The sequence below is a fragment of the Manacus vitellinus genome, unplaced genomic scaffold, assembly GCF_001715985.3.
Source record: "Manacus vitellinus isolate BGI_N305 unplaced genomic scaffold, ASM171598v3 scaffold_24_pilon, whole genome shotgun sequence".
Taxonomy (NCBI): Eukaryota; Metazoa; Chordata; class Aves; order Passeriformes; family Pipridae; genus Manacus; species Manacus vitellinus.
The window spans coordinates 10,281,740-10,309,108 of NW_021939798.1; the positions used below are offsets into that span (position 1 = coordinate 10,281,740).

The following is a 27,369-nucleotide window of genomic DNA, read 5'->3' on the forward strand; positions in this document are numbered from 1 at the left end:
TGGGTGAAGGTCTTGCTGCTCTGTCCATCCCATGGGATGGCACTGCCCCTGTCCTCCAGTGGGTCCCCAGCCCACCTTTCCCTGAGGCTGAGGATGCTGGAGGACAGGACAGCAGGGCACCAGGGGAAACACCTGGCTGCCTGGACTTAGGGAGTTTCATTTTTCTTCAGATTTATTTTTTTTCTTGTAAATTTATTCTTCAAAGCTAGTTCTGGCAGGCAGGTGTTTAAGAGGAGGTGCTGATCTGCTCAGACAGGGTCAGGGTGCTGGTGGCTTGCCTCCGTCTCCCCACCAGTTCCCCCAGGGGTGGGTGCTGTCAAGAAGCCCACCCTGTCTTCTCAATGACCAGAGCAAGGTTCAGCCTGCTGTCCTTCTGCACTGTTCCTTTGGGTCAAAGCTCATCTCATTTTGATAATCATTGGGGTTATACAGGTGATGATACAAGAGCTGCCAGTTTTCATGACACTTTTCCAGGCACTGCTGAGTCCTTTCCTTGTCTCTGTGTCTCCAGTGGTGGGGACCAGAGAGGCTCCAAGGTGACCTGAGCTGGAACACACAGCAACAGCAGATTTTTGGGTCAAAACACAAAAGTCTCCCCCAGAAATCACCACCTCCATGGTCACATTACACCACCCAGAGAGATGCTTTTCAGGACCGAGCAAGGCAAAGCCCTGCTGCCCTCCTGCCATGGGTGAGTGAGGTGTCAGAGCCTCCTCTGAGTTTGAACAAGCCCCCCCCACACACACACAGCCACAGTCTCCCTCTCTGCCTGGGGACCAGCAATTCATCCCAGCAGGGTTATTCCTCAGCACAACAAATAAGTCAGTCGGAGCAGGGGTACAGATGAACGTCAGGCATCAGTTTGTCAAAGGATAAAAGCTTTATTTATTAAAATAATAATTCTTTTTCTCTTTGTGAGGCAGAACACCTGCAGAGCTGGCTGTGTTGTGGTGTGAGTAACCAAGTTCTGGGGCTGCAGCTGATCACAGGGATCAGGAACACTGATGAAATACACTGAATATTTTCACTGTGGCTCCAAGAGTCAGGGCTGAAGGGGTCTCTGCTCCACAGCCCCGTTGGATGCTGCATCCAGGTCATGCTCCTCTGCATCCCTGGTGATGTCTACAAACACCTGCAACATGGCACAGAGGAAACAACCCCATTATTGCCAAGGACTGACCATTTTTGTGCTGGTCATGGGTTATTTCTTCCTTTTATACAGGTGGTTTCTAACCTGGAACTCCCACATCAACGTACCTGTTGCAAAGTGTTCAGTGACAAGCTGTACTCCTCAAGCCTGAAATTCTGTTTAGCTGCAGAGGGGTGGAGAAAATATCCTTAAAACCCAAATCCATATAAACAGTTTGAAAGCCATCTCCTTACTTAATTGATTGTTTCCTTTTACCTGCTTCTAACTTGGAGAAAGACCGGGACAGGGGTAGTGCATCTGCCATTGGTATCTTGTAGATGAGCAAGGAGGAAGTTCTGAAAAGGCAATAAAAAAAAAAAATCAATTCATCATTTTGTGACTCAGCATCAACGTTTGAGGGGCTTGTAGGGCTACTGTGCTCCCAGGTAAATTATTGAGCAAGGTCAGTGGGAGCAACAGAGAATCCCAGCACAAATCCCACAGGACATTCACCTTCCTTGCCGAGCCGCGCTGGGGAACAGGTTTAGAATATCAGCGTGGAGAGCATCGCTTTTCTCTGGGTCTGACAGCTTGATTTCTAGGTGGTAACTCGTGCCAAACTTACTCTTGAGATCCTCAGGGGAACCAATGTACCTGCAGAGGAGGGAAAACATTGCTCAACCCACCACAATCAGCAAATAAAGCAGTCGCTGGGGTTGGGCAGCAGAAACGCACAAAAACCGCTGGTTACACACTCGCCACAATCCAAACCAGTATTTTCCCTTAGATTAGGAAGGAAAAAAAAAAAAGGCAAAATGAAAATAAAACAAAACAAAGCCAAATAAGCCCCCCAGACTGAAAACCAGGTGCCATCTCAGTGCTGGGTGTGACCCAGTGCCCACCGTAGGCGCCCCGACACCAGGATGGCCACGCGGTCACACATCGCCGCCGCCTCCGGGGACTGCGTGCTCAGGATGGCTGCTCGTTCCCTGCTCTTCATGCAGCTCTGGATCACCTTCCTGGGGACAGAGGGATCACAGTTACCTCCCAGGAACAGCCAAAGAAAATCTGGTTTATGTGTCTCCCTTCCTAAAAGCACGACTATTTAAAAGACTTCAGTTATCTCGCTTGAAGATGTCGTGGGTGCCAGTGCCATGCTGCAGTTTGTCATGGCAGCACCCCCTCCAAATTTTACACTTTTGGTGTAAAGTGTTGGTGAAAAGCTAAAGCAAACACGAGGGCTGAATGACTAAAGGGAAAACTGCCTATAATTTTTAGTTTTTCTCTGAGGAAAACAGGAACTTTTGCTTTTTTGTCACGCTCACCACATGCGGCGCCGCCCCTTCGGGTCCATTCCCGTGGATGGCTCATCCCAAAGCATCACTGTCGGATCCCCCAGGATGCTCAGAGCAAAGCACAGCTGAAATGGGAACAGCACGAGGTCAGGTCTGCTTTACTTCACCTGCAAAACTGGTGAGTTGTCCTGATATATCTTAATCCTTGTGCATCTTTTCAAGGCTGCAGCTCTTGATTCCAAAGCGCAGGAGGAACAGGGATTAAAAAAAAAAAAAAACACATCAGGTGTTCTCAGTTAACATTTTAATCTCTCAAAATCAGATTTCCCCAAAACTCCTAAGCCTGCCAAAGATGAGAAAGTGCTTTTCCATCCCATTTGCTGGCAGATGCACATGGTGGGGCATGAAGAGGTGATTACCTTGTAAATCCAATTTGTGGTTAGCACTTATTAAACACACAGTGTGGGAGAGTAGGGGGAAGGGGAGGGAGGAACCTGCCAAGCTCAGTTCCAAGGCTATTGATGAAAATAAATGATGCCAGGAATCCACTCAGCTGAAGGTTTTCTGTGCACAATGTCCAAGGAAGAGCAAGCAGGGTTTGCTCAGGTAGCAAAGACAAAGGTAACACGTACCTTTCTGGCTTCTCCAGCAGATAACCTCCTGGCTGGGGTTTTGAAATGTTTCAGGAGGTCCAAGGCCTTGGCTATGCTGTGGGAAATGGAAAGGGAAAATGCCAAAATGACCATCTCTCTGTGCAAACACTGTGGTGAGGGGAGCTAAGAAACCAGACATACCCATCTTGGCTGACTACACATATCACCTTGGGTTACTAGGTGATTTTACTCCTAAATTGGATGGTAAATTAAGGAATTTTTGCAGGAATTCAAGGCAATAAGTGCAGCTAATGAGAGAAATGAGTTGCTCATATAACTGGCCATGAACTGGAGCAAGTTTTAATTTTTTCCTTAAGTTTTCTAGATAAACTTAGGCTAAAATCTTCATTGACAAGGGATTGAGAAGAGTATAAAGTAGCAGATCTTATCAGGACATCCCATTTCTCTGAGGTAAAGAGGCATTGAAGGTTCTGTCACTTAATCACAGAAGATGCTGAGTTTGAAGGGACCCACAAGGATCATTGAGTCCACCTCCTGGCCCTGCACAGGACCATCCCCAAGAGTCACCCCATGTGCCTGAGAGTATCATCCAAATGCTCCTTGAGCTCTGGCAGGCTTGGTGCTGTGACCACCAACCAGGTTTGTTATCAGGAAAAAACCTTTCCCTGCCCTATAGACTCATGGTTTGGCTTGGGCTGGGAGGGACCCTGCCTCTGGAGGGAGGGAGAACCAAGAGCTGAGATCACTTGGTTTCATACCAGCTGATGGCAAGAGCTGCATCTTCTTTCCTCATCCCTCTCACAGCAGCAAATGCCTCCAGGTGCTGGAGCACCGTCAGGTCTGGCCAGAGTGGGTCCTGCTGAGGGCAACAGCCCAGGCACCCCGGGGACAGGGGGGCTGCATCGTGGTCCCTGAGCAGCACCTGCACAGACACACACACACAGACAGCTGGGGGCTGGGGGAGTCACAGAACCACAGAATGGTTTGGGTTGAAAGGGAGCTTAAAGCTCCTCTCATCCCACCCCCTGCCATGGGCAGGGACACCTTCCACTAGCCCAGGTTGCTCCAACGTGGCCTTGGACACTTCCAGGGATGGGGCAGCCACAGCTTCTCTGGGCAGCCTGTGCCAGGGCCTCCCCACTCCCACAGGGAAGGATTTTTTCCTAATCATAGAATCATGGGATGGTTTGGGTTGGAAGGGACCTTAAGCCCATCTTGTTCCATCACCTTCCATGGGCAGGGACACCTTCCACAAGCCCAGGTTGCTCCAAGCCCTGGCCAAGTCAAACAGTAGCCAGCTGAGCAGTCAGCAGACACTGGTGAGTGGTCACCATGTGGCTGCCCAGAAAGCTTCATGGACAGGGATCACTCTTCAGGGATCCAGGGATCCTGCTCCATCTGCCTTTTCACTACCACGAAACTTTGCTAATAGCACCAAGATGAGACTCCCTTTTCCTGGTAGTACTTTTCTGTTTCCAACATTCAGTCCCAAATCTGTAACAGCAATGGCATTTCCACTCCCCCAGCACATGCCATTAATCATTCTGCACATAATTAATTGATGGATTGTTACTGGCCCAACACTGTCCACATTTGTTTCCAATTTCCTAGTTTTGCAAGGCTGTTTATGGAGAGGGTTATTTTTGGGTTTTATTTACGTGGCAACATTTCCTGCAGGGCTTGGGAAATTTAACAGTGGGTTTCCAATGCCCACCAAAGATTTTCTGTAGCTCAGATCCTTAAATCTATAACATTGACTTCGATGAAAACTAGAACATGCTTGAAGTAAATCAGCACTTTCTTCTCACTTCTGTAAATATCCAGAGTATATAAATTGCACATAAATGTCCATAAATTCCTTGACTGAAGGGCTGTGTTGCTGACTTGCCTTATCATATCCTTAATTTATAAAGGCATCAAGGGTATCTCCAAAGGAACCACATACCTCCCCAGCAGTCACTGTTACTTCTCCAGAAATCATGTTGATAGTTGTGCTTTTTCCAGCTCCATTGGGTCCTAACAGACCTAATATTTCTCCTAGAACAAATATGCAACGACTGTTAATAATAATTACTATTAATAAGACCTTGTTTCATCTGTGCTGGGCAATATCTAAATGTACAGTAGGGGAAGGGGTTGTCCATTAACTTATCCCCATAAATTCAAACTCTGAGTGCAGGAGCCCGGGATGTTGGGTCTGGTTGCCCACAAGAAAATTCTGATTGAAAATATTTCTCCAAACGTGACCTTCACTTTAGATTTTAGTCATTTGTATTATAGGGAGTGCAGCCAAATACTTGAACCTTTCTTAACACTAAAAGAGACGTTTTTGACAGCAAGTTTCCTCTGTTTCTTGAAGATGGAATTGGCTTTCTTGACTTCATATTCCTTGCGCAGACTGTTGACAACGACAACAGACTCCTGTGAAGAGACAGAGAGGGAAATGAAAACTCTCCTCCTGTCCTATGGGACAGCTGGTCTGTTCTTACCATTAAGTATGACTCTCTAAAAAGAGAAGAAGATTTCTCAATTAAAAATCCAGGAAAGAGAGCAACAGGGAGAATTTAAAAAAAAAAAAAAAAGGGGGGGAAATAAGCAGAATGGGAACAAAAATAATAATGTCAGATAAACTCCTTCTGGTGCCAGGGTGAGATCAGGTCAGGACATCTGAGTGCACGAGCTCAGGAAGCAGAGATGAAGGTAAAGTAGCTAAGAAAGCAACCTGGAGATGGAGAATGAAAAGGGGAAGAAGGAAGAGGGTTGGACTCACCTCGTCCTGCTGCAGGGAGACCATCGAGCTCCTCACCCTCTCCCTCTCTGCCTGGACTTCTGGGGGCTCCTCCCCAGGGTGGTCCCTGTTCTGCTGGGCCACTCTCTTCTGCTGGATCCTACAAGTGGAGGAGGAGAGGTGGCATCACTGGGAGTCACTTCCAAAAAGGCTGGTGTTTCCAGGTTTGTTCCCAGGGCAGCACCAACGCAGCCACTGCACAATTTATTTGAGCTCAGGGAGCTCATAGAATGTCCTGAGCTGGAATGGAATCCACGAGGATTGCTGGGCTGTTCCACAGACAGTGTTTGCTCAAACATTTATCCATGGGGGAGAAACTAAACCCCATTGGCAGGGGGAGTCTCCATCCTACCAGGAGCAATACTGACATGTTTGAAAAGGAATTAAAATGCTGTGTTTCGATTTGTAACTATAATTTTTCCAGCTGCAGTGAAATGTTCTGAAACCTCAGCTATGAACCTTAATAAAAAAAAGCTCAAATCACAATTTTTATCATCTCAAGGACACTGTAGTTCAACTCATCTTCTATTGCAACACACTGGGTGGGAATTTGCCACCAGACACATTCAGGGAAACTCCAGTAAGTTAAGCTGTAAACTGCAATGACCCAAAGGAATTAAAAACCCCTCCCCTTGTCCTTAGTTTCCTGCCCTTCAGATAAACTGGTTAAAACTAAAAATACAAGGTTTATGCACATTTTGCAAAGTTTTTTTAAGTTCCCCCCTCCTCTCCTCCTGCTGTCAGGGGTGAGCCAGGAGCAGCATCAAGCCCACCCTGCAGATTGGGGTAGTTCTGGCTCACAAGGAACCCCTGGGACACACCTGAAGATGGGATCAAATCTTGTAACTCCTCCATATCTCATCTCCAAACGGCGCAGGAGGAAAGCAAAAATCACACAGTGGAGGTATGGCTAAAACACCAGAAATTAATTAGGTTGGTATGGAGACAAGGTAACAACACACTTGATTAATATTAATGATAAGGGGAAGCAGGAACCTCTCTCATTTATTTCAACTAAAAGGTTTAAAAGGGGAAGAAGTTAGATTGATGCTTCCCATACATTTCCATCTGACATGCAGATCTCTTGCAAAAGCCTTGATTTCCTTCTGCAGCTTTAGCCCAGATAATCTGCACCCCAACAGATCCTACAGGATCGGGGATCACATCATTCTTTTGTAGAAGCAGCATTAAACTGATTAGTTGATTAATACTGTCTCTCCCTTAGACATGAGCTCCACTTCACAACCCCCTTCCCTCCCCAGTTTTTGCACATCCAGATAGTGCAGCATCCAGGGGCCACATGAGGCACAAGCCCATGATTCCTTGGATGTGCCTCCCCTGCCAACCCTTAACGTGAAACTTTGACCACATAACCCGTGGTTTACTTATGGGGAGAGTTATACAAGCCCAGTGCAAGTCCACTGCATCACAACAGCCACCCTTTCCAAAGCAACCATCTCCCAGCTGCTCCTTACTGCAAAGACAGCCATGTAGATGTGATTCCCGGAGCGAAGGAGTTTGTCATTTTCTAAAATTGCAAAGTGCTACAAGAAAAGAATGTCACTCAATTAGGAAAATTCCTTAGCACGGTGTGTCTGAGTGCAGGGTCAGGGCAAGTGAGGGGGGTAGGAATGTTTAGCTTTTCTTCAGGATGGAATAAAGCAGCTTTGAGCTGCACTTTGGTTTTGCTTCATGCTGCTCAAAGGGTTGTGGCTTCCTTGGCCACAGTGATTCAGAGGGGCCTCAAATCAGATCAGGCTAGATTGACCTTCCCCATCCTTGCTTCTCTCTTCCCAGTCCTTTTACCTCCTGCCAGCTTCACTTCCTCCCTCTGGGTCTTCCCGCTTCACCTCCTTCCCCTCCCATGCTACCAAAATACAGCCATTGAAACAGCTCTTGGTAACTAAACAAACCAAAAATATCCCCACCAAATGAAGGATTAACAACTCAAATCTTGGCTCCTTCTCTCACTCCCCTGCCCAGACCTTTTCTTCTCTCTCCTCTTGTCTTCCCTCACTCTCTTTTGGGCAGTTGGCACTTCGAGACAGGGAACTTGGAAAGTGCCTCTTGCTTTGCAGTTTGCACCATTAGGACCATTATGGAATTTAGTAGGATGTGTTTTACTTACTAGTGAAGAGAACATCATCCAGCCCAGGGGTGGAAACACAGGAATCAAACAACAGGTGTAGTAAACTGGTTCATCCTGGTTACTGATTATATAGAGAACATAATTCACCTGGAATAACGCAGGAAAAAGAATTTCCAACATCAATGTATTGTTGCTAAAAAAACAGGCTCTTTGTCACTGATTTGGGTTTATTCTGCTGCCTGTTGATATATTTGAAACGAAGCCTCAAGTAGCAAGACATGTAAACCAAATACTTCAGAGGGAAGATGCTCTTCACTTACCAGAATGAAGACTAAAGACCGAACGTGACGGTTGCTTCGCCCACTGCCAACTTTGAAGGCAATTAAATAGATGAGGAGGACAAGAGATACCCCATAACCAATGATGCAAATGATCTGGAATGAGAGAGAGCAACATCAGTGACAAGGAGGGGCATGTGGACATGTGGGAACCCGCCCACTTTGAATCCAATAATCAAAGCACAAGCTGGCTGTGGAGGGAGGGAGGGGGATTTGTGTCTGCCTGTTTTCAGCTCACCAGGAGCAGGGTGGTGCTGGTGTGCAAGGGGCAGGTGCGGCTGAAGGCCACCAAAAGCCCAAACATGAGGCACATCAGGGTCCAGAAGAGCGGGACGTCCACCAGGGCCTGCCCACACCAGTACGCCGAGGGGAAGAGCCCCGAGAGCCGCAGCTGGGAGCGAGCCTGGAGCTGCCAGTGGGAACAGGGAGCTGAGTTAGAACAGTCTAAAACACCACTCCTGCTCCTCCCTTCCCTGGCTGAGCCTTCCTCCCCTTCCCAAGCACTTGCATTTCTAATTCTGCTGTTGTTTAAAACCACATCGTTCCTAAAAAGGAAAAAAATGAAATTAAATCGTTCCGGTCTCAAAATCTTTATTGACATCCAAATTATTCTGAGCCCCAGCTGATTCCCTGGGATGCAGAGAAATGCACTTTGGTACAACACTCTGCTTGTGTGGTTGTATTTCTTCTAACATCCTATCTAGAAATCATAGAATGATTTGGGTTGGAAGAGACCTTAAAGTCCATTTTTTTCCACCCCTTTCCATGGGCAGGGACACCTTCCATTAGCCCAGGTTGCTCCAAGCCCTGTCCAACCTGGCCTTGGACATTTCCAGGGATCCAGGGGCAACCACAGCTTCTCTGGGCAACCTGTGCCAGGGCATCACCATCTTTAACTGGTCTCCAGAGATACTGAATTTACATTCACTTCTTGTGTAAGATTGTCTACAGCTCGTGCTCTTTACCTTGTAATCCTCCATGCTGCTCACTGCAAGGAGAGGAGGCAAACCAGCAGCCAAAATCAGCAGGTAGCTGAGACAGTTGAAAAAAATATAGTTCTTTAAATCTGAGCTTTCTACCTGTGGAGAGAAATTCAGAGTCATCCGTAATCAACAGCTATCCAGGGAAAATCTGGCTCGTAGGATGGCTGAACATGCAAGTGAGCAAGAACATTAATGGTAAACCATTTGTGGATAAAAACAGAAAACAAGGCAAATTAAAAAAAAAAAAGGTGTCTGCCAGCTTAGAATTTTCAAAAAGTATTTTAATAACTGTAGATATTTGAGAAAAGAGACTAACTTTTTGATGCTGATTCCTGCAAAATGGATGCTGGAGAAAGGTGGGGTTTGCAAGTATCACTGTTGTATTCAGACCATATTCATCATCATAGAATGGTTTGGGTTGGAGGGGACCTTGGAGTTCATCACCCCCTGCCATGGGCAGGGACACTTTGCACTAGCCCAGGTTGCTCAAGCCCTGTCCAACCTGGCCTTGGTCACTTCCAGAGGTGGGGCAGCCACAGCTTCTCTGGACAACCTGTCCAGAGCCGGGGCCTCCCCACCCTCACAGGGAAGGATTTCATCCTAATATCTATTCTAAACCTAATCTCTGCCAGTTTGAAGCCATTCCCCCTTGTTCTGTCTCTCCAGGCTCTTGTAAATAGCCTCTCTCCACCTTTCTTGCTGGTTCCCTTCGGGTGCTGGAAGGCCATGGCACTGAAACCCCACAGAGCTCCCGAACACGGCAGAAGAAACTGTCCCTAAAATCCCCCAGGGACTGGCAGCAGTCAGACCACTGGCCCCAACCCTTGGAACTTGCTCACCCAACCAGGTTTCCAACCTGCACAGTCCTTATCTCTTCAGCATTCCCGTTAGTTCTCAGCAGGGAAGGCAGGACAGGACACTCACCCTGGACAGGAGCTCGCTCCAGAGGCGGATGCGTGCCGTGGAGTTGAAGAGCCTCAGGAAGGTGTTGCTGATGATGTTCACGAGCAGAGGGTAACAATTGACGGGTTCTGCACCACACATGACCGTGAACTGGTAGCTCTGAAGGTGTGAGAGCAAAAGATGTCACCTTCACGCCCTTGAGAAGCGTGAGCAGCACTCAGATAACGTTAAATATTATTTAATAGGTAAAAAAAACCCAAAATCCTCCCTTCCTGGTGTGTTTATTTCTCTGCACCTCGTTTAAGTACTTTTCAGAGGATCCTGTTGGTGTATGGGATGAAAGAAATAAAAAAAATCCCTCACCTTGCCTTCCAGGGATACTTTTATAGCTCCACTATGATGTGGAAGGCTTGTGATGTTCTTCTCAAGAGTTATTTCTGGGGTTATGCTTTGAGTCTTCAAAGCAGCAATGAAATCCTCCATTTCTGATCCTGAGATCAAGTCAAGAACAGAAATTAGAGTAATTAGAGAGGGTTTTTTTCTTTAAAGATAAACAGTTTCATACAAACAGGTTCCCACTTGCAAAGCAGAGGATGTTAAAAAAAAAACCCCAAACATTGAGATTCTAAGCAAACATGTATTTGCTATATTTTTTTTCTATTTTAATTAAACTGGTTAAATACAATGTGTGTTTCCATTCTTAGCTTATTTATTGCATTTTTTTTTAATTTGCCTGGTTCATTACTCTTTTACATATCATCTACTCAGTTATTGTCACTAAGAATGGATTTGCTTTTGCCCAAAAGAAAACACCTCCCAAAGGCATAAATGTAGAAAGGAATGTACAGACAGAGTAAGGCAAGGTTGGTCTGTCAACTGCAATGAGATTCAGGTTGGTGCAGAAGGTGAGTCAGCATCACATGTTCTTCTTTACCTGTGTCATTGAGGATGAGAAGGTTTGAGGACTTATTTTGAATTTTCTCCCTAGTGGGAAGAAAATATGGACTAGCTGTGATTTCCCAGCTGCTGGAGCTGTGCCACAGTTGAATGAGGGTTACAATCATCATCAGTGGAAGCATGAATGTTCCAAACAGCAGCAATCTAGGTGGAGAAACAAACCATGAGCGAGTCCAGGGGAACTCCAACCTAACTAATATTATGATATGTGGGGAAACTTAAAACTTAAGCAATTCAGAGCTCTACCAGTAAATTCAGACTGCCCTTATTACCCCGGCTTTTAAACGTTTTCCACCCAATCCTCTGCTTCCAAACATCTCCACCAGTACTGAAGCCTTCCACGAGTCAGTGCAGGGAATGATCAAATCCCTTGGAGAGCACTGAGCCAGCCCAGGGGCTGCAGGGCAGGGGAGAGCTCCTGTACTTACACGGCCCTGAGGAGCTTCCCGTCGTGCCGCAGTTTGAGGAGGCGAACTCTCATCACAGCACACACTTGCTGCCTCCAGAGCCCCATCCCACTCCCTGCCAGGATCCCCTGTCTGGGAAACCCCGGGAGGTTTTGGTCCCTCTCCTCCAGGTCTCTGTCTCCTGTGTTTTAAAAATGCCATTATCCACAAAGAGCCTTTAAAGGACACGTTTTAATCACAATAAACAAGGATCTTCTGCTCTGAACTGGGGAATGCTTTGGCTTTTTTTAAGTCAGAAAAGAAACAAGGGTGGCAAAAAGGGGCCATAATTTATCCAGAATGTAAATTGCATTGCTGAATTCAGATTGGCTGGACCTGTATGGCAACACATCCAGTATCTTCACTGGCCTTGTGAAGTGCCTTCTGCCCAGTTTAGCTCTTCCCACCTCCTTGTCTGGGCAGTAAAACCCTTCAAAGGTAAATACCCTTCCAACATCAGCCATCAGCCTTCAGTCCTTGTGCTTAAAAGCCTATGGGAAGTCAAGACTGAATCATCCAGACTTCTCCAAGAAGATATTCTTCACTAAAGGAAAGTGGGATTCAGCTGCTACTCTAGACCTACCAAAGTTCACAGTTAACAGAAACTCATTAGGTGTTCAATTAAAACATCTGTGTATGTGGGACCTTAATAATATCACACGTGCAAATTGGAGTCAGTGCTTTACCTTCTCCATCGACGGCTTCCTCACCCTCCAGCTTCAGGAAAACATCTTCCAGGGTTGTCCTGGTAACCTCATAATTAATAACCCCCTGCAAAAGGCTGCTCTCGAGGTGGCTGAACAGATCTGCACAACAGGGACAACCAGACTCAGCCCAGTGGCCAAGGCTGGTGCTGAGCACAAACTCAGACTGGCAGGGTTAATGTTGGGTGTTCCAGCATTCACATCGTTCATCTCTATAACTTAAAAACCATCACAACATTATCGTGCTCTTTAGAGGTGAGCAGTGGAAAATTCAGAGGTTTTGATTAACGTGGGTCATCCTGAAAACAGAGGAGACTCGGTGGATTTTAGTTTGGAGATTAGTTGGTGGATTTTCTTTTGTTCACCTGCATTATTAATATTAACATGTGCATTGGAGTCGTTCTGCAAGACTGATGTTTATGCAGCTTCCTAATCCCACACAGTATGGACTAGGGAATAGTTACTGCCTTCACAGCAACTTTGCTCTCTGCTTTTCCCACCACTTGGCTTCCCTTTAAAACCCTGGCACAGTGACAGGTTTTCTTACCTGGGAAGCTGTCAGTGTTTTCCAGAGGCAGCATGTAACACAGCTCATTCCTCTTCTTCCCTTTGAGCACAGCATCAGGGATGTACTGTCTGACCAGGGAGGAGATAAGCTCTGGGTCACACAGGTCATTTGTGTGCATCCTGTTTGTGTTAAAAACCCATTGTTAGAATGTTAAGTGAGGGGGGAAAAAAAAATGTTTGCATCATCTGCTTCAAATCCAAAGCCAGGGAAACCTTCAAAACTGGGCAGCATTTCAGTGGGAATTTTTATAGGTGCCTGCAGTGCCCCTGGTTTTGCCACGCATGGAAAAAAAGAGTTGAGGTTGGGAATAATGATCCTGGCCAGTACTGCTAAAGCAAGAACACAGAAATTAAAATCCAAAGGAAAAGAATTTCCCATTAAAACCGCTGCACATCACTCTGGCACCACAGATCACCTCACTCTGGTCCCCTTTCAGCTGCAAAGGAGGCTGCAAAGTCATTTTAGCTACCTGCTCAGAGCTTTCAGGATTGGGTTCCAAAGAAAAGCAGCTTGTTGTCCCAAAGCAGGATATTTTTGGCACCCTCAAAAGTCTTTTAAAGTGAATAGTTGAGATTCCTAGTACTCTGCATAGAAACTGTACAGAAACACAGACTCTACAAGAAAACACTCATGAGAACTAGAAGTTGGGGTTTTTTTTATTCCAAAAAGAGTGATGACCAAAAGAAAAGGATTTACCTTAAGTGGTAGCCAATTCCCCATTTTCTCTTCAAGTACAGGGATGAGCCAACACTCTGTAATCTCCCATTAGAGAGGAAAGCTTTCCGATCTGAGGAGGTACAAAAACAAAGGATTTAGGGGGATTTACAAGAGTGCAGTAGACTGACCTCACCCTGCTCCTTCTGAACTCAACAGACACATTAATAATATATTGAGAGGAGTAAAACCAGGCCAAGTGTTGAAGGTCTTTTTTCTTTTTAAACCACCGCCTTTCTCCTAAACATCAAGGTTACCCTTTTAATTATGAATTCTTCTGGGCTCATGGAGAATTTCCCACACAGCATGGGAATAACAAGGAAATAGGAAAGATATTAATTCAAACAGCAGCACTAATGTCTGTGGGTGCTGTTAGAGACATATCCAGACAACATGGAAGTGCTTTATCCTGAGGAAGAGCACGAGCAAGGTCTTGGAGGGACACATCAGTCCAGGTTTAGCCTTTGCTCAGCCTGGGTTGGGTGGTTGCTCTCAGACAGAAGGTGCCCCGTGGGCACAGACTGCACCATGGTGGCACCCACATGTGGGTTCTGCAATGGAAAACCCTCTTCTGCAAACCCACGAGGTGCAGATCTGGGCTCACCAGCGTGAACATCAGCCTCCTCCATGGACTGGGTGGTGAAGAGTGTCACGTGCCCAGCCCGGCGCTCCTTCAGGAGGCTCCACACGTGGTGCCTGGAGCAGGGATCCAGCCCAGCTGTTGGCTCGTCCAAAAGCAACACCTGCAAAGGCCACCAAGGTCAGAACCATGTTCCCATGGCCCAGTTCCACGTTCACATCACCCCATTTCATTCTTTTGATGATCTCACTCGAAGAATGAAATGCATCCTCAAGTGTCAGCCATTTTTATTGCTCTTTCTCCTGCTGCAGTATTACCACTCTTTTAATTAAAAACGTGGTTCTCATTGAACTAGATCCCTCCATCCTTCCAGTAAGTGAGTGAGGAGGTCAGTAACCTTGGAATGCCAGGAGAAGATTACACCTGTCCCTGTGCCAGGCCAAAATGCAAAGCTATGTGCTCAAACAGTACACACTGTGTGTGTATAAATCAAATTCCTACCTGGGGATTCCCTAAAATCGCAATTCCAAGAGACAACTTTCTTTTTTGGCCCCTGCTCAGAGCATCAGCACAAACGTTCTGAAGGTCAGTGAGGTCCAACATCACGAGGACTTTCTGCACCTTGGTGAGACACGAAGACAAGAGTCAGATTCCCAAAGCACTGCTCACATTTTAATTCACAAATGGCTACACACAGCACAGGAGAGCACAGCTTCAAGATTTCAAACTTATCTACTTTAAGTGGCTTTTCTTAGAGTGAAATGCTGCAAATCCAAGTTCCAGCTCATGACATGAGGATAAGAAAGAGCCGAGAAAGCACTTCACCCTAAATTAGGGTTGTTCTCATTTCCACAGAACCAGATGCTGGTGATGATCTTTTGCTGTAAAAGAGAAGTCAGTGGCTGACAAGCACATACCAACCTCTTGCTCTACTTCCTTCCGCTCAATCCCCTTGATGTGGGCAAAACTCCTGAGGTTTTCCTTCACCGTTAAGGCTTCAAAATGCAAATTAAGTTGGGGGCAAACCCCAACCATTGCCTGAATTCCTTCCCTGTCAGGTATTTCAGAAACGTTGTAGTTGTATATCGTTGCAGAACCTGCACAGGGGGGTGAAGGAAACAAATTTCATCTTGTTTCCCAGTTACAAGGAGAAAACAGAGTGGTTTGTGTTCATACCTTTGACATTAATCCCAGCACTGTGGGTGTTTCTCAAGTGATAAAATAGAAACTAAAAATAGTTTTAAAAAAGCAAAATAACTGTGCAGTCCAAAGCTTTAACACCCCTCAAAAATATTTCAGAGCACCAGGTCTCTCCCTGGAGAATAAAAACATATTTCCTATAGGTGTTTTCCTTGGAAAGCATCAGGCCATCCAGATGGAGAAACAACCATCTGTGCATGCTGACACACGTGAATATACCCATAAAGGGTACATTATCCCTGGAGCTCACGTGGAAGGAGAAATTTGCACTGAAACAAACCAGCATGAGGGAAAATATTTTGTTTGTTTGTTTGGTTGGTTTGTTTGTTTGGGTTTTTTTTGCATATTTCCCCTTTACACTTGAAAAAAACCAAACAGTTCCTTGTCTTGAGCACTCAGGTCCACGATCTTACCTGCTGAAGGCTTGGAAAATCCACTGAGCACATTTAAAAGGGCAGTTTTCCCACACCCACTGTGGCCAAGCAATGCAGTGATCTGGCCTTCATATATATTTAAGGACAAACCTGGAGCAGAAATAGAACATTAGGATGGAGGTTTGTGAGAAGTGGACTTGTTCCTGCAGCTTGTGGCCACGAGTGACAGAGTGACATTTGTTTGGAAGCCGAGAGGCAAAACCACAGATCCAAAAGCACAGGTTGGGTCTTCAAAAGTTGGGACTTGGCTTGGTAAGGAACCTCCTGCCAAGTCTTTATTGAATTGAGGGAACTAGTGTATTAACCTCAATATTTAAAGAATTTTGACTTCAGTTTTCTACAAGGTTCACAACCTTTTATTTTAGTGTGGCTCAAGAGAGTGTCCATAGGAAGAGAAGAGCCCACAGCTTTCCCAACATGGGAGATTTCAAGAGCGATTTCAAAGCAGCCAGACTTTGCTACCTCATTTTCTTTTTTTAAAAAAATACTTAATTTATCTTTCTGTGGGTTGTTTGGGTTGGGTTTGTTGGGGTTTTTTTACTCAATTTAGACTTTTGGGACCATATTGATATTTTTAATATTTTTCATATTTTTCATTTTTTTATATTTTCACTTGGAGTTCCTGTTGAACAAAGGCATTTAACAAATACCCCACAACTATGCTGTGACTATGTCAACTATTTGCATTGGCAAGTGCTTGGAGAGCTCAACTCAGGCGGAGACAGCAGATTTGGCCACAGCCAGGACCAAAAAACCCCAAGTTTTCTTTTCCCAAAATAACTTATATTTTGAGAGGGAAGTTTGAGAGGGGATTTTTAGAGTGGTGGAAAAAACAAACAGCTTTTAAGGAGAGTTTTGCTGTTGCAAAAAGTAATAAACAGTGATTTTCCTGGAGGGAAAAGGGCGATAACAAACAAGTTGGTAAAAATTTGCCAGTAATTTACCCCAGCAGAAATAACCATTGCACAATGTAATTTAACAGTACCAGAGGCAAAATTCAGTACATCCAGTACTTTTCAAAACATTTTGAGTTCTTATCTAGTGAAAAAGGAATAAAGGAATTCCAGAATCTCTTCTTACCCTTTAAAGCTTCGGTGCTCTTGCCCTTCTTCTTATATGTCTTTTTAATGTTGTTTAACCTAAAGGAAAGGTAAGTAAGCCATTACTATGGAATCTCACAATTTGGACATGTTTCCTCAAAATAACCTTTGAAACCTAATAGAAGAATATTTCCCAACCTCCTCCCCGAACTGGTCCTGCTCACTCTGAAGGAATCACTTTATGGAATCCATTTCTTGTACCTCTAAAGCAGAATTAGCAACTGTACTTTTCTAAAAGCTGTTTAAAAGGTTTCCAAGCCAAACTCGAGGAACACTTAGTGAAGGAAGCTGGAGGCTCTAGGGAACAAGATAACTCCTGGTTATCTAATTAAAAGTGATGACTTAGCTATTAATTTAGCAGATTTATGTTTGTTTTCTGGTAACAAGCAACAGGCAGCATCAGCAAAAAGCCCATCTAGCCCTGGAAGGTTGTGCATAGAAGTATTTTATTCACCACACTCCATCAGCTTTGTGCTTAAAGATCGCAGAGTCACAGAATGTGCTGAGTTGGAAGGGACCCACAAGGATCATTGAGTCCAACTGAGCCCTGCACAGGATGATGGTGAAGGGGAACAGAGTCACTGCTGATGCTCTGCAGAGAGGAAAGTGTAGGGCAGTGAGTTTGGCCCTGGCTTGGAGGATGCACTACGTCCAATAAGTGTTCAAATCCAGCTCTGGAGCAGAACGAGACCCTGAGCAAATCCTCCCTTTCACACGTTTACTATTAAACTTTATCTCTATACATAACATGACTCAGTCTAGCATTCACCAGTGCAACATGACTGTGCTCTCTAGAGTCAAATATTGCATGTGGAGGTGTATTTTTCATGCCTACAGGAGCCCTCACCTGATTGCTTCCTTCCCATCGAAGCCCGGGGGCATCGGCTCGGCGTCACCGCTGAGAACGGGGTCGTGGGTGCTCTCACTGCCAGCTCTCACCCCCACGTACCCACTGCTGGGCTTGAACCAGTATGAGGGCCTCAGGAAGAAGGCAGGAGGATATGGCACCCCATACTTGCCTAATTCAGGAACAGAGAAGGCAAAATATCAGCCCCAAACTGCCCAGCCGTCTCTTCCTCGACAGCCGCAGGATGTAGACTCTCAGCAGAGTAACAGAACTGATAAATTCTGCTATTTAAGTTGTCCACTCATTCATTCATATCTGTAAATGCAGGTGGAGGATAATCACAGCAAAGACCCCATTTGCAACCTCTTGGGTCCAAAAATACCAGGTCAAGTCCTGCAACATCCTTCCAAACCCAGTGCTCAGGGCTGTGGGAGCAGGATCTCAGTGCCTCCCTGCAGGGTTTAAGCCTGTTTTTGAGGCAGGGCCAAACAAGGCAGTTCAACACACCCAGATTCTGGGCAAACAGGATTCTTCCCAACCCTTTATTTCCTGAGAAATGCAGTAAATCCCATTTTCATGCCCTGATGTAACCTGTCAAGGCTGTTAAGATGCTCTTCCACAACCTGACCAGCACAGCTACCAGGACACATTTCTTGTTGCTCCACGTGGGTTACAGTCTTCTCTCACCCCACCACCCCTTTGGTAGCTTTCCCCCTACAAGGGGAGAGAATTATAGAATAAAATGCAAGGAAATTTACTTTTTTTCCCCCCCTCACATTTCCACTTACCAGGCAAAACCTTATCAAAGTAGATGGCCAGTAGGAAATACAAGACACTGTCAAGGCTCAGTGCGAGGTAGAAGTTATACAAAGGGTACAATTTGGGGTTAGATGCCGGTCCATGTTTTTCTAATTTTACCATCTAAGGGGAAAAAAAAAAAAAGGACAAGTTGGAAGGGTCAGATATGACACTTCCTTCAGGCAGAAACACTATGTGCAACCTCCTGCTGTGTCATCACAACCACTTTCACTGAACACCCAAGTCCACTCACGATCACGATGCTGTTTCCAAGGAGGCAAGGGTTTTATTGTGACCACAAGCATCAGAAATGCTTCAGTAAGCTGAATTCTAAGCTGTGGAGAAGTTTCTACAGCAGCAGAGTGATGCACGTGGGGTTTGCTAAGGCAGCACTCCCAGACCTCAGGGTTCTTGCAGATCTCGGTGCCCACCACACACACCCCACTGCTGCAGTGATGACAGAGATTTCAATATACTGCATATACAGAGGCTGTAAAATGCATAATGCAGTGGACTGCCCAGCAATCTTTGTTACAAATTAGGATGGACTTTTTGGAGTAAAACTTTCCAAGCATTTAGAGCGGATGGATGGGTGTGACTGGGTTGTTCTGACAACACAGACTGTGGGTGGTGCTGTGCAATTCTGCAGCAGGATTGCTGTGGGCTGAACTTCTGTGGTGCACTGGTTTTCTTTTGGACCTACCGTTGCAAGGCCAGATGAGAAGGCAAAAGGACTGAAGAGATTCAAAATCCATTCTGCAGACGGTGGCAAAAGGTCGAACAGTGTCAAAAAGCCCACTGACCCAAAGAGGATGTGAAGGAGAAATCCCACAAAACTGACAATATTTGGCTGCCTTAACAGTGAGCTGATCATGAAAGTGAAGTGAATCTGCAGCAGAGAAAACCAGGAGTTAGCAGGATGCATTTCTGCTGGCAATTAAAAAAATAAAACAAAACGTGAAAATAGGAGCAAAATTAGAGACCCAGTTGAGCTTCAGTTGTCCCCTACAAGATGCACATCACAAAGTTTGTGATTTGACAGACAGTTCTGAGAGTCAGGGCAGGCTTATAGGGACAGACAAATCACTCCCAGCCTCATGTTTGCACCTCTCTTTACTCTGATTTCAAGTCAGAATCTCTCAAAATGTGACGGGAGTAATATATTTAGAAATTATATTAAAATATAGGTGAATTTTCATATATATAAAGTATATAATATGTTTAAATGTGTAAAGATATAAATTATAACAATAAATTCCAGTAGTGAGAAGCTTTTTTTTACTTTCTCATATAATGCCCAGCCCTGGAGAACTCTGCAGTCTTTGACTTTCAGATATTTTAATTAGGAAACCGAAAAAAAAAAAAAAGAAGTTGCATCATTTAAGAAGACAAAAGCAGACTTACAGAAGCCATGCCATAAAAGAAATAAAACAAATATAGCTCTAAAAAGCTCCGATGATTCAAAACATCTGTCAGTGTGATCAGTGCCAGCAGACTGGCTGATATTGAGATGTACACAGTGTACAGCAAACTCCAGGATAACCTACAAAGGAAAGCACAATTATTTTTGGCCCTGAGATGACACACTCTGTAATTCAAATGTTTCACAATTCTAAGTGTATTTACAGTTTCCAGACTGGAAAGGTGCAAATATCACAGACTCAAAAGATCAGGTTGGAAGGGACCACAGAGCATCATCTGGTCCAATTTCCCTGCTCAGGCAGGGTCATCCCAGAGCACATGGCACAGGATTGTGTCCAGATGGCTCTGGAATATCTCCAGCGAGGGAGACTCCACTCCCTCTCTGGGCAACCTGTTCTGGTGAGGGGTCACTGCACAGGAGAGAAGTTCTTCCTCACGTTCAGGTCTTGCACCTCCCCAGGTCTCTGCAGATGCAGCAATGCCAGCAAAGAGAGACAGAGCATCTGCAGCCAGGAGCCCTTATCTGTGAGCTTTTCCTCATGATGTGAAACATTTGGATTTGGAAGCCTGTTTAGACAGACCCTGTGTCCCTCCTGTGCTTCATCGCTGGCAGTTTTCTCCAAAACCTGTTGTTTCTGCACTTTTTGTGTTGTCTGTGTGAACCCACCCATTTTCTGGAGGCAAACAACACCTCAAGCCCAAGAGCCTTGCTACACGCACGAGGAGTGCTCTTCCCCTTTTCTGGGGGGAGAAGAGCAGACCTGAGCATAACAAACAGCAAGAATAAAAAAAACCACCTGTCTTAGATCAACTTGCTTGGAAACAGAGGTTCTCCAGCAAACAGAATCACGGAATGGTTTGGGTTGGAAGGGGCCTCAAAGATCACCTAATTCCAACCTCCCACCAGAGCAGGTTGCTCCAAGCACATCCTGCATACCTTAGATAATGTAACCCCTGTGATCACACAGCGAGTTTCTGCCAGACTCACCAGAAGGCAACATCTTGCAAACCCATTGCTCCCATTAACACCTTGAGCTGCTTCTTCTCCCTTAGAACTTTCACTGATAAAAAGTGCACGAATGGGGAGTAGCACAATATAGCACAAAAAATGAACATAACATAATCCAGTCTAAACACAGGTTTAATCAGGGGTGATTTCAGACGAACCCCAGCGATTGACTTCATTTCTTTCCAGACAGAATGGTTGGTTTTCATCTAGAGAAAAGAAACCAGGTGTAAATTTCGTTTTTGTAATGAAAGAGCCAGCATCAGAACAAACAGGTTTATATAAGCATTAAACCGATTAGTTTGTCAATAAAGTTATGTTTATAAGTGGCAAATAACAAATATTTAGTATCTTTTTGTGCTGTCTTGCAATAAACACTAACCCTGGACACTTCCAGGGATGGGAAAATGAACTGGTTTGGTGGGGAGGATTTTGTGTGGGTTTTTTGCTGTTTGGTTTGTTGTTGGTTTTTTTTTAAATTTACAGATAACTCTGCAAAGAACAGAAAACATGTTTTCCACCGTGGTCACTTACTTCTATGACTGCTGCATCAATGCTGGACTGCACTGAGAGGAAACCCCCGTACCAGTACAAAGGAACTTTGCAGTATCTTTCCGAATAATCCCCGCAGGATTCTGTTGGGGAAACAAATAAAAAAAATTTGAATTAATACATTTCCATATGTATGTGTGTATAAATACTTATGTATAATGCGTGGGGTTGAAAATGTCTTTTACTCAAGAGTCAGGAAATCAAGATTTAGTTTTACTCAGCCTTTTATGTTTTAATGTGGAGACAGGCTGGGAGAGCTGGGGCTGAAGAAGAAAAGGTTGTTTGGAGACCCCACAGCACCTTCCAGTGCCTGAAGGGGCTACAGGGAATCCAGAGAGGGACTGTTCATCAGGAACTGGAGTGACAGGACAAGGGGGATTATTGAGTTCAAACTGGAAGAAGGGAAATTTAGGTTAGATATTGGGAAGGGATTCTTCCCTGTGAGGGTGGGGAGGCCCTGGCACAGGTTGCCCAGAGAAGCTGTGGCTACTCCATCCCTGGAAGTGTCCAAGGCCAGGTTGGATGGGGCCTGGAGCAACCTGGGCTAGTGGGGGGTGTCCCTGCCCATGGCAGGGCATGGAATTGGGCAACTTTTGAGCTCCCTTCCAACCCAAACCATTCCACGATTCTATATCTGTGGATAAGGTTTAGTTGTTCCTGAAGTTTTTTTCTCTGACCCTTGTTTCCTTTCACAAGAAACAGACTCTCAGATTTTAATCAACATCTTTCTGGAGTCGTTCAGCACATGGAAGCTCCATCCCTTTGGAGTGGCACAGCAGCACAAAGATCCAACTAAGCAGCTTTTAATATAAAATCAGATTCTACGGTTACATTTGGTTTGTTACCGATGTGGTCAAAGACATCATTTGGAAACACAGTTTTGCTGATTTGAAGTCTGAGGCTGTAGGAGAAGTTATCCTTGAAAACAACACCAATAACTTCATCTTCAAAAGTTCCTTTCGTTTCCATTTTTTCCTCATTTTCCACCTCTTCTATTATTACGCCTGTCGTTAAAATAAATAAATAATATTTAAAAAAAAATATAAAAATAAAACCATCACAGCTAAAACTCTGAGTAGCCGGGCAACAACATGAAAATGGGCATCACTACAATTTGTACCCTCAAAAATCACGCTGGCCAAAGGTTTTTCCCCACCCCCAGGGCCAGTTCAGACGTGGAACAGGGATTTAAGAGCAGCGTTACCCCTCAGCACTGAATCCGAAGCCACTCTGCCCATTATTCTCCTGGTGGTGTTGGTTACAGGTGTGTACATGAGCGTCACTCCCGTGGCATTAAAGGCTGGATCATCCAGTTGCCCCAGGAATTTGTAAGGGAATTCTGCCCTGGGGTATTCCCATATCATATCCGCCGTCTCATGGAGCATGAAGAGGAAAACCGCCGCCGTCACCCATTCCTGGAGGGGAGGAGGGAAACGCAGAGCTGAGGTGGAGCCCAGGGGTTGGGGGTGTGGGAAGGTTCCTCCAGGCCCCTCCTCACCCAGCTCTGCACCGTCCAGCTCCTCTGGCTGTGGTTTGAGACCCCCAAAAATCCAATTTCCGAGTCCAAGCCCCCCTCCCACAACTCACCCCGGTGTGAGAGGGGTTTTCCAGACACAACACAAGACTCAGTATGGGGGGAAGGGAATTATATCACAATTATTACACAAATAAATATTATAATACGTTATATGCACAATCCTAACTATCTCTCCTATGGTAAAGCAATATTTACATTGGGTCAAATCTCCTCTCCCTCCAGTAAAAGTCCAGAAGGAAAGAAGGAAAGATCCTTTCCACTTTCAGGGCAGCAGTGTCTCTCCTCTTCAATGCAGCAGTCGTAGCTGGAGTTGTTGTAGTTGAATTTCTCTCTCCTTTACAGGGTGACTTTGCTCCTCACACGAGGGAGAGGCCATTCCACAGGTGTGGGGGATTTGAAAACACGAGGAACGTTTCAAGTGGAAAACATGTTTTCTTAGTGCTGGAGCCAAGGAGGTCTGCTGGTAATTGTACACCGTAGCCATGAATCGGACATTGCGTTCCTTTGTCCAGTGCAGGGTGGGAGCAACAACCAAAAGCAACAAATCCAGCTTTGTCACAAGGCCTTATTGTGCCGGGATGTTCCAGTGTCACAGGAAGAAGGGCAACTGCTGACATTTCCCAGGGAACCTCATTACCAGCTGAGGCTTCTCATATCCCCTTGCATAAAAACCATGCAATGTAAAAAAAAACAAAAAAACAAACCACTTTGTAGTGGAAATCCTAATTTCCCTTTGGAAGAACCGACACTTGCCTGAAAACTTTGAATCTTCATCCTCCACACCAGAAGGATGTTTTTCCACAGGAGAGTCCGGGTTTGCTGAAATATTTTTGAGGCTTTCTTGAGTATCCCCTGCATTTTTCCAGCTGAGAAAGAAAAATTATAAAATTTAGAATGAAACAGATCACTGGAAGTTAAGGTATTTACTTGTGTAAACAGCATTTTGGGGGAAGCCAATAACACGCCAAAGGTTGAGAACTTGTCTCCATTTTACAGTTTGGACAACCAAGGTGAAGTTCAAAGGAAATAGCCCAAGATCATGGAAGGGAACAGAGAGCTGGGTTGGGCTCAGCTGCCTCTTCCACGTGCAGAGATTCATCCTTCTTCCTCTTTGTAGAATGAGACAACTGTTCACTTTCTACATTTCACTGCAGAAAGAGCATTTATGCCTTGCCTTAGATGTGGTTTTTTGGCAAAACACCACTCACCTGCTCCAGGTATTGTAACCAATCCTAAAATCATCCCTGTTACACACATGCCCTCTTTCCACATCATCCATTGCAGGGAGGCCACCAAAAACACTGGTGAGATGCTGAAGGTGCTGCAGTGGGTTGACCCTGGCTGGACACCAGGTACCCACTAAAGCCACTCTCTCCCTCCCCTCTGCAACTGGGCAGAGGAGAGGAGAAAAACAACAAAGGATTCCAGGGTTGAGATGGCAGCTGGGAGAGGTCACTGACTGATCACCATCACGGGCAAAACAGACTCTGAGTGGGGATATTAATAAAATTTATGACCAGCAGGATCAGAGGAAAAGAGTGAGAAGCAAAATCATCTTAAAAACTTCCTCCCACCCCTCCTTCCTTCCATGTGTTCCTTTATATGCTCCTAAATACTGAGCAGGGAATATTTATTGGGGGATACTTTTATGAGGGATGTTTATTTCAGCTCCAAGTTTAATTCCCTGCACAAGAACAGCAGCGAGTTCAGAGCGACAGGTTTCACCCCCTCCCAGGAGGAGAGCAGGGCAGGGAACCTCCCAGTATGTTTTTGTGTTTTAATCCTTTCAAATGGCCTGAAACCCCAAATCAAAGCAGCCTCAAATGCACAGTGCTCTATTCCCCTTGGACATCACTTCCTGATTTCACAGGTTGGGCAGCTGGAGTTAATAAATGGTTCCACTGCTTTGTTCCCTTCCCTGCTTGTTTTTGGAATAATTACGTATTTGCCTACTCCGAGGGTGATGGATCCAGAATCCCTGTTTACCCTCTGACTCTTATCACAGGGCTTATCTCCTGGTGCTCTCCCTTCCCCTGTGCTTCCCCATCCCAGCCAGCAGTGGAGGTTAAAGACAAATAGGAAGGGATTTCTAGGAAACATTACTTGTCTTTGCCCAGATCTGGATTTCAGGTTCTGTGAACCGAAATCAGGATGTCTGGGGCAGTAAATAAAGGTTCATGGAAAACATGATGGTCTTGTACAAACTGCACTGAATCTCTACAAGCACGACAAACACTTCATTTAAAAACTGATGGAGCAAATCTAAAACTTTTTAGAAAATTCCAACTGAGTTTCCACCAGTTTTAATTTATTTTTTTTCCTGTGGAGCAAGAAGCAAATACCACTGGAAGCCAAACATGAAGCCAGGAATTCAAACAAGTGATGTTGCCCAGAAAAGTTTTATGAACATAATCAGGAGGTATTTAACTTTCAGTTAGATACTTAATAAATACTAGATATTATTAACTTTTAATTAGATACCTAATTAAGCCATTAGATAATGATCAAAAAGATAAAGCAAGAGAGAACCCTCTGCAAGACCTGAGGTACAAAACTTCACGCTCAGAAGGCAAAATAAAACCCATCAGAATTTTCTCTGGAGGCAGCAGTGTTTAAGCCAGTTCAGAGCATCCCCTGGAAAACTGGATGAGTCTGGAAGTGTTTGCCTCCCGAGGGCTCATTAAATACACCCAAACTTCTTGCTCTCCAGGAACACACTGCTTAGATGTTGCAGTAACTTCCATGGGATCCTGTGTGTGCAGCTCTGCTGTCCCAAAGGTTGTCCCAGAAAGGCACATCCCATATAACCCCTTCCTTTATTTACTGTCTCTGAGAATTCCTATTTGGCACCTCCTCAGGCTTCTTTCCCTCTAATAAAAAAATCAACTTGTTGTGATCTAGTTGAAGGTGTCCCTGCTCATTGCAGGGGGGTTGGACTAGATGTCCTTTCGAGGTCCCTTCCAACCCAAAATATTCTGTGAGTTGATGATTTTAACTCCTAAAAATCTTCAGGAGCACTGTCAGGAGCCTCTCCATGCTGCCTGTGGAGGAAGCAATGAACGCTGCATCTCCCACTTCCCAGAGGAGCCACAGGTTTTCCAGGAGCCAAGGATTAATCCCTGCACGTGGGGAGTGCAGAGGTGAATGTGCTCTTTCTGTACCCTTCTGTTTACCAGTTATTGCTGTTTTTTTGTTTGCATCTGACCCTCTGATAAACGCAGGACAGATTTGCACCGACTCCACTCTTCAACACACAAATTTTGAAACGGGTTATTTTCCTACTCTCAACTTGAAAATAACAACTCCAAGCCTGCCTTTTGTCAAATTTCAACACTTTAACTCTTACAGAGAAGTGAAACTTGGGGTTTTTAATTTTTTAGATGGCTTTAGTGGCATCAGCAAAGCAGGAGGAGGAGAGTGGAGGGAGTGATTATCATCTGGGAAGACCCAGTGATCAATCTGCAGCTCTTCACCTGCAGCCAAAGTACATCCGTGATGAGAATCAAAATCCACACACACCCAGAAAAGCTGAATAGTTTTGCTCCTTTGCCTCTTAAACATTTTGTCACAAAGCTTAAAATTTGTCAGAGAACATGAGCTGGAAGGGGCAGCTCCCCTGCATTCAGTCTAACACTGTATTAAATAATCAGGAAACAAAAAATTGATCACCAAACAAAAGCTGTGCATGAAAACGCCCTGAGGAGAATTTTTCTATTTCTAAATCAATTTCTCCTAAAAAACAAAAAAACAAAAAAACAAAAAAAAAGATAAATATGAGGCTCCTTACCTGATGTTGTGTTTTCCATCAGGACTAGGTGCCCCCCAGCTCTGAGGTGTCCGAGCTCCTGGTCCCTTTGCAGCCCCGGCGAGGGCTCAGCGCCGTAGCCCAGCCCAGTGGCCATGCCCCTCTCCAGACGTCACAGCCCTGTCCCAGGGGTGTGAACACTCCCAGAACTTCTGGAGTGATGACCCAGCCATGGAGCAATCCCTACAACCTGCTGGCCCGGAGCCTGGAGATGTTTGCACACCAGAGTTTGCAGGATTTGACACGACTCGTGCGCCGCGCGTGCGATACAACAGCGACGTTTCCACCAGGCAGGAGAGTTGGGGTTCACCCTGAGGTGGGGTGAACAGGAGCTCCTCAGTGCTGGCAGAACCACCTCCTCACTGCCCCAGCTTCTCCAGAGGGAAAATTCTGCTGCCTTCTCCCCATCTTGCTCAAAGCCTGACTCAGCAAACGCTCCTTCCTCTGCCGAGGTGAATCCTGCCTTGCAGGACCAAGGGGATTTCAGTTCTTGTTCCTCCTTTCGTCGTTGTTTTTCGTAATTTTTGAAATTTTTTTTCCTGTTTCTACTCCTTTTAATT

The 27,369-nt window shown here is 45.3% G+C and overlaps 1 protein-coding gene across 1 annotated transcript; it reads right to left on the bottom strand.

Moving 5' to 3' along the window:
• Positions 1-877: 877 nt before the first annotated feature.
• On the bottom strand, positions 878-26,906 carry LOC103755886 (ATP-binding cassette sub-family A member 9). The gene is made up of 39 exons (XM_018073343.3): positions 26,792-26,906; positions 23,758-23,870; positions 22,672-22,882; positions 22,313-22,471; positions 21,450-21,550; positions 20,898-21,124; positions 19,892-20,030; positions 19,191-19,376; positions 18,478-18,610; positions 17,690-17,861; positions 16,823-16,881; positions 15,722-15,832; positions 15,030-15,205; positions 14,610-14,729; positions 14,133-14,271; positions 13,511-13,601; positions 12,794-12,933; positions 12,229-12,348; positions 11,525-11,684; positions 11,074-11,240; positions 10,503-10,630; positions 10,161-10,298; positions 9,219-9,332; positions 8,492-8,662; positions 8,236-8,349; positions 7,955-8,062; positions 7,302-7,370; positions 6,648-6,736; positions 5,809-5,926; positions 5,342-5,459; positions 4,984-5,075; positions 3,797-3,960; positions 3,057-3,132; positions 2,455-2,549; positions 2,032-2,148; positions 1,643-1,783; positions 1,406-1,485; positions 1,258-1,313; positions 878-1,132 (listed from the first exon to the last, which is right to left on the bottom strand). The coding sequence occupies exons 1-39, from the start codon at positions 26,904-26,906 to the stop codon at positions 1,043-1,045; spliced, it is 4,917 nt and encodes a 1,638-aa protein (XP_017928832.3). The 3' UTR covers positions 878-1,042.
• Positions 26,907-27,369: the final 463 nt, after the last annotated feature.

Excerpts from the sequence above, each read along its gene's own strand:
- LOC103755886 (XM_018073343.3), bottom strand. The coding sequence starts at position 26,906 with ATGGCCACTGGGCTGGGCTACGGCGCTGAGCCCTCGCCGGGGCTGCAA. Across the intron at positions 18,611-19,190 it reads TCTCATCTGGCCTTGCAACG|ATGGTAAAATTAGAAAAACA; the intron begins GTAGGTCCAAAA and ends TTTTCCCCTTAG. Across the intron at positions 2,149-2,454 it reads AAGGGGCGGCGCCGCATGTG|GAAGGTGATCCAGAGCTGCA; the intron begins GTGAGCGTGACA and ends CTCTGTCCCCAG.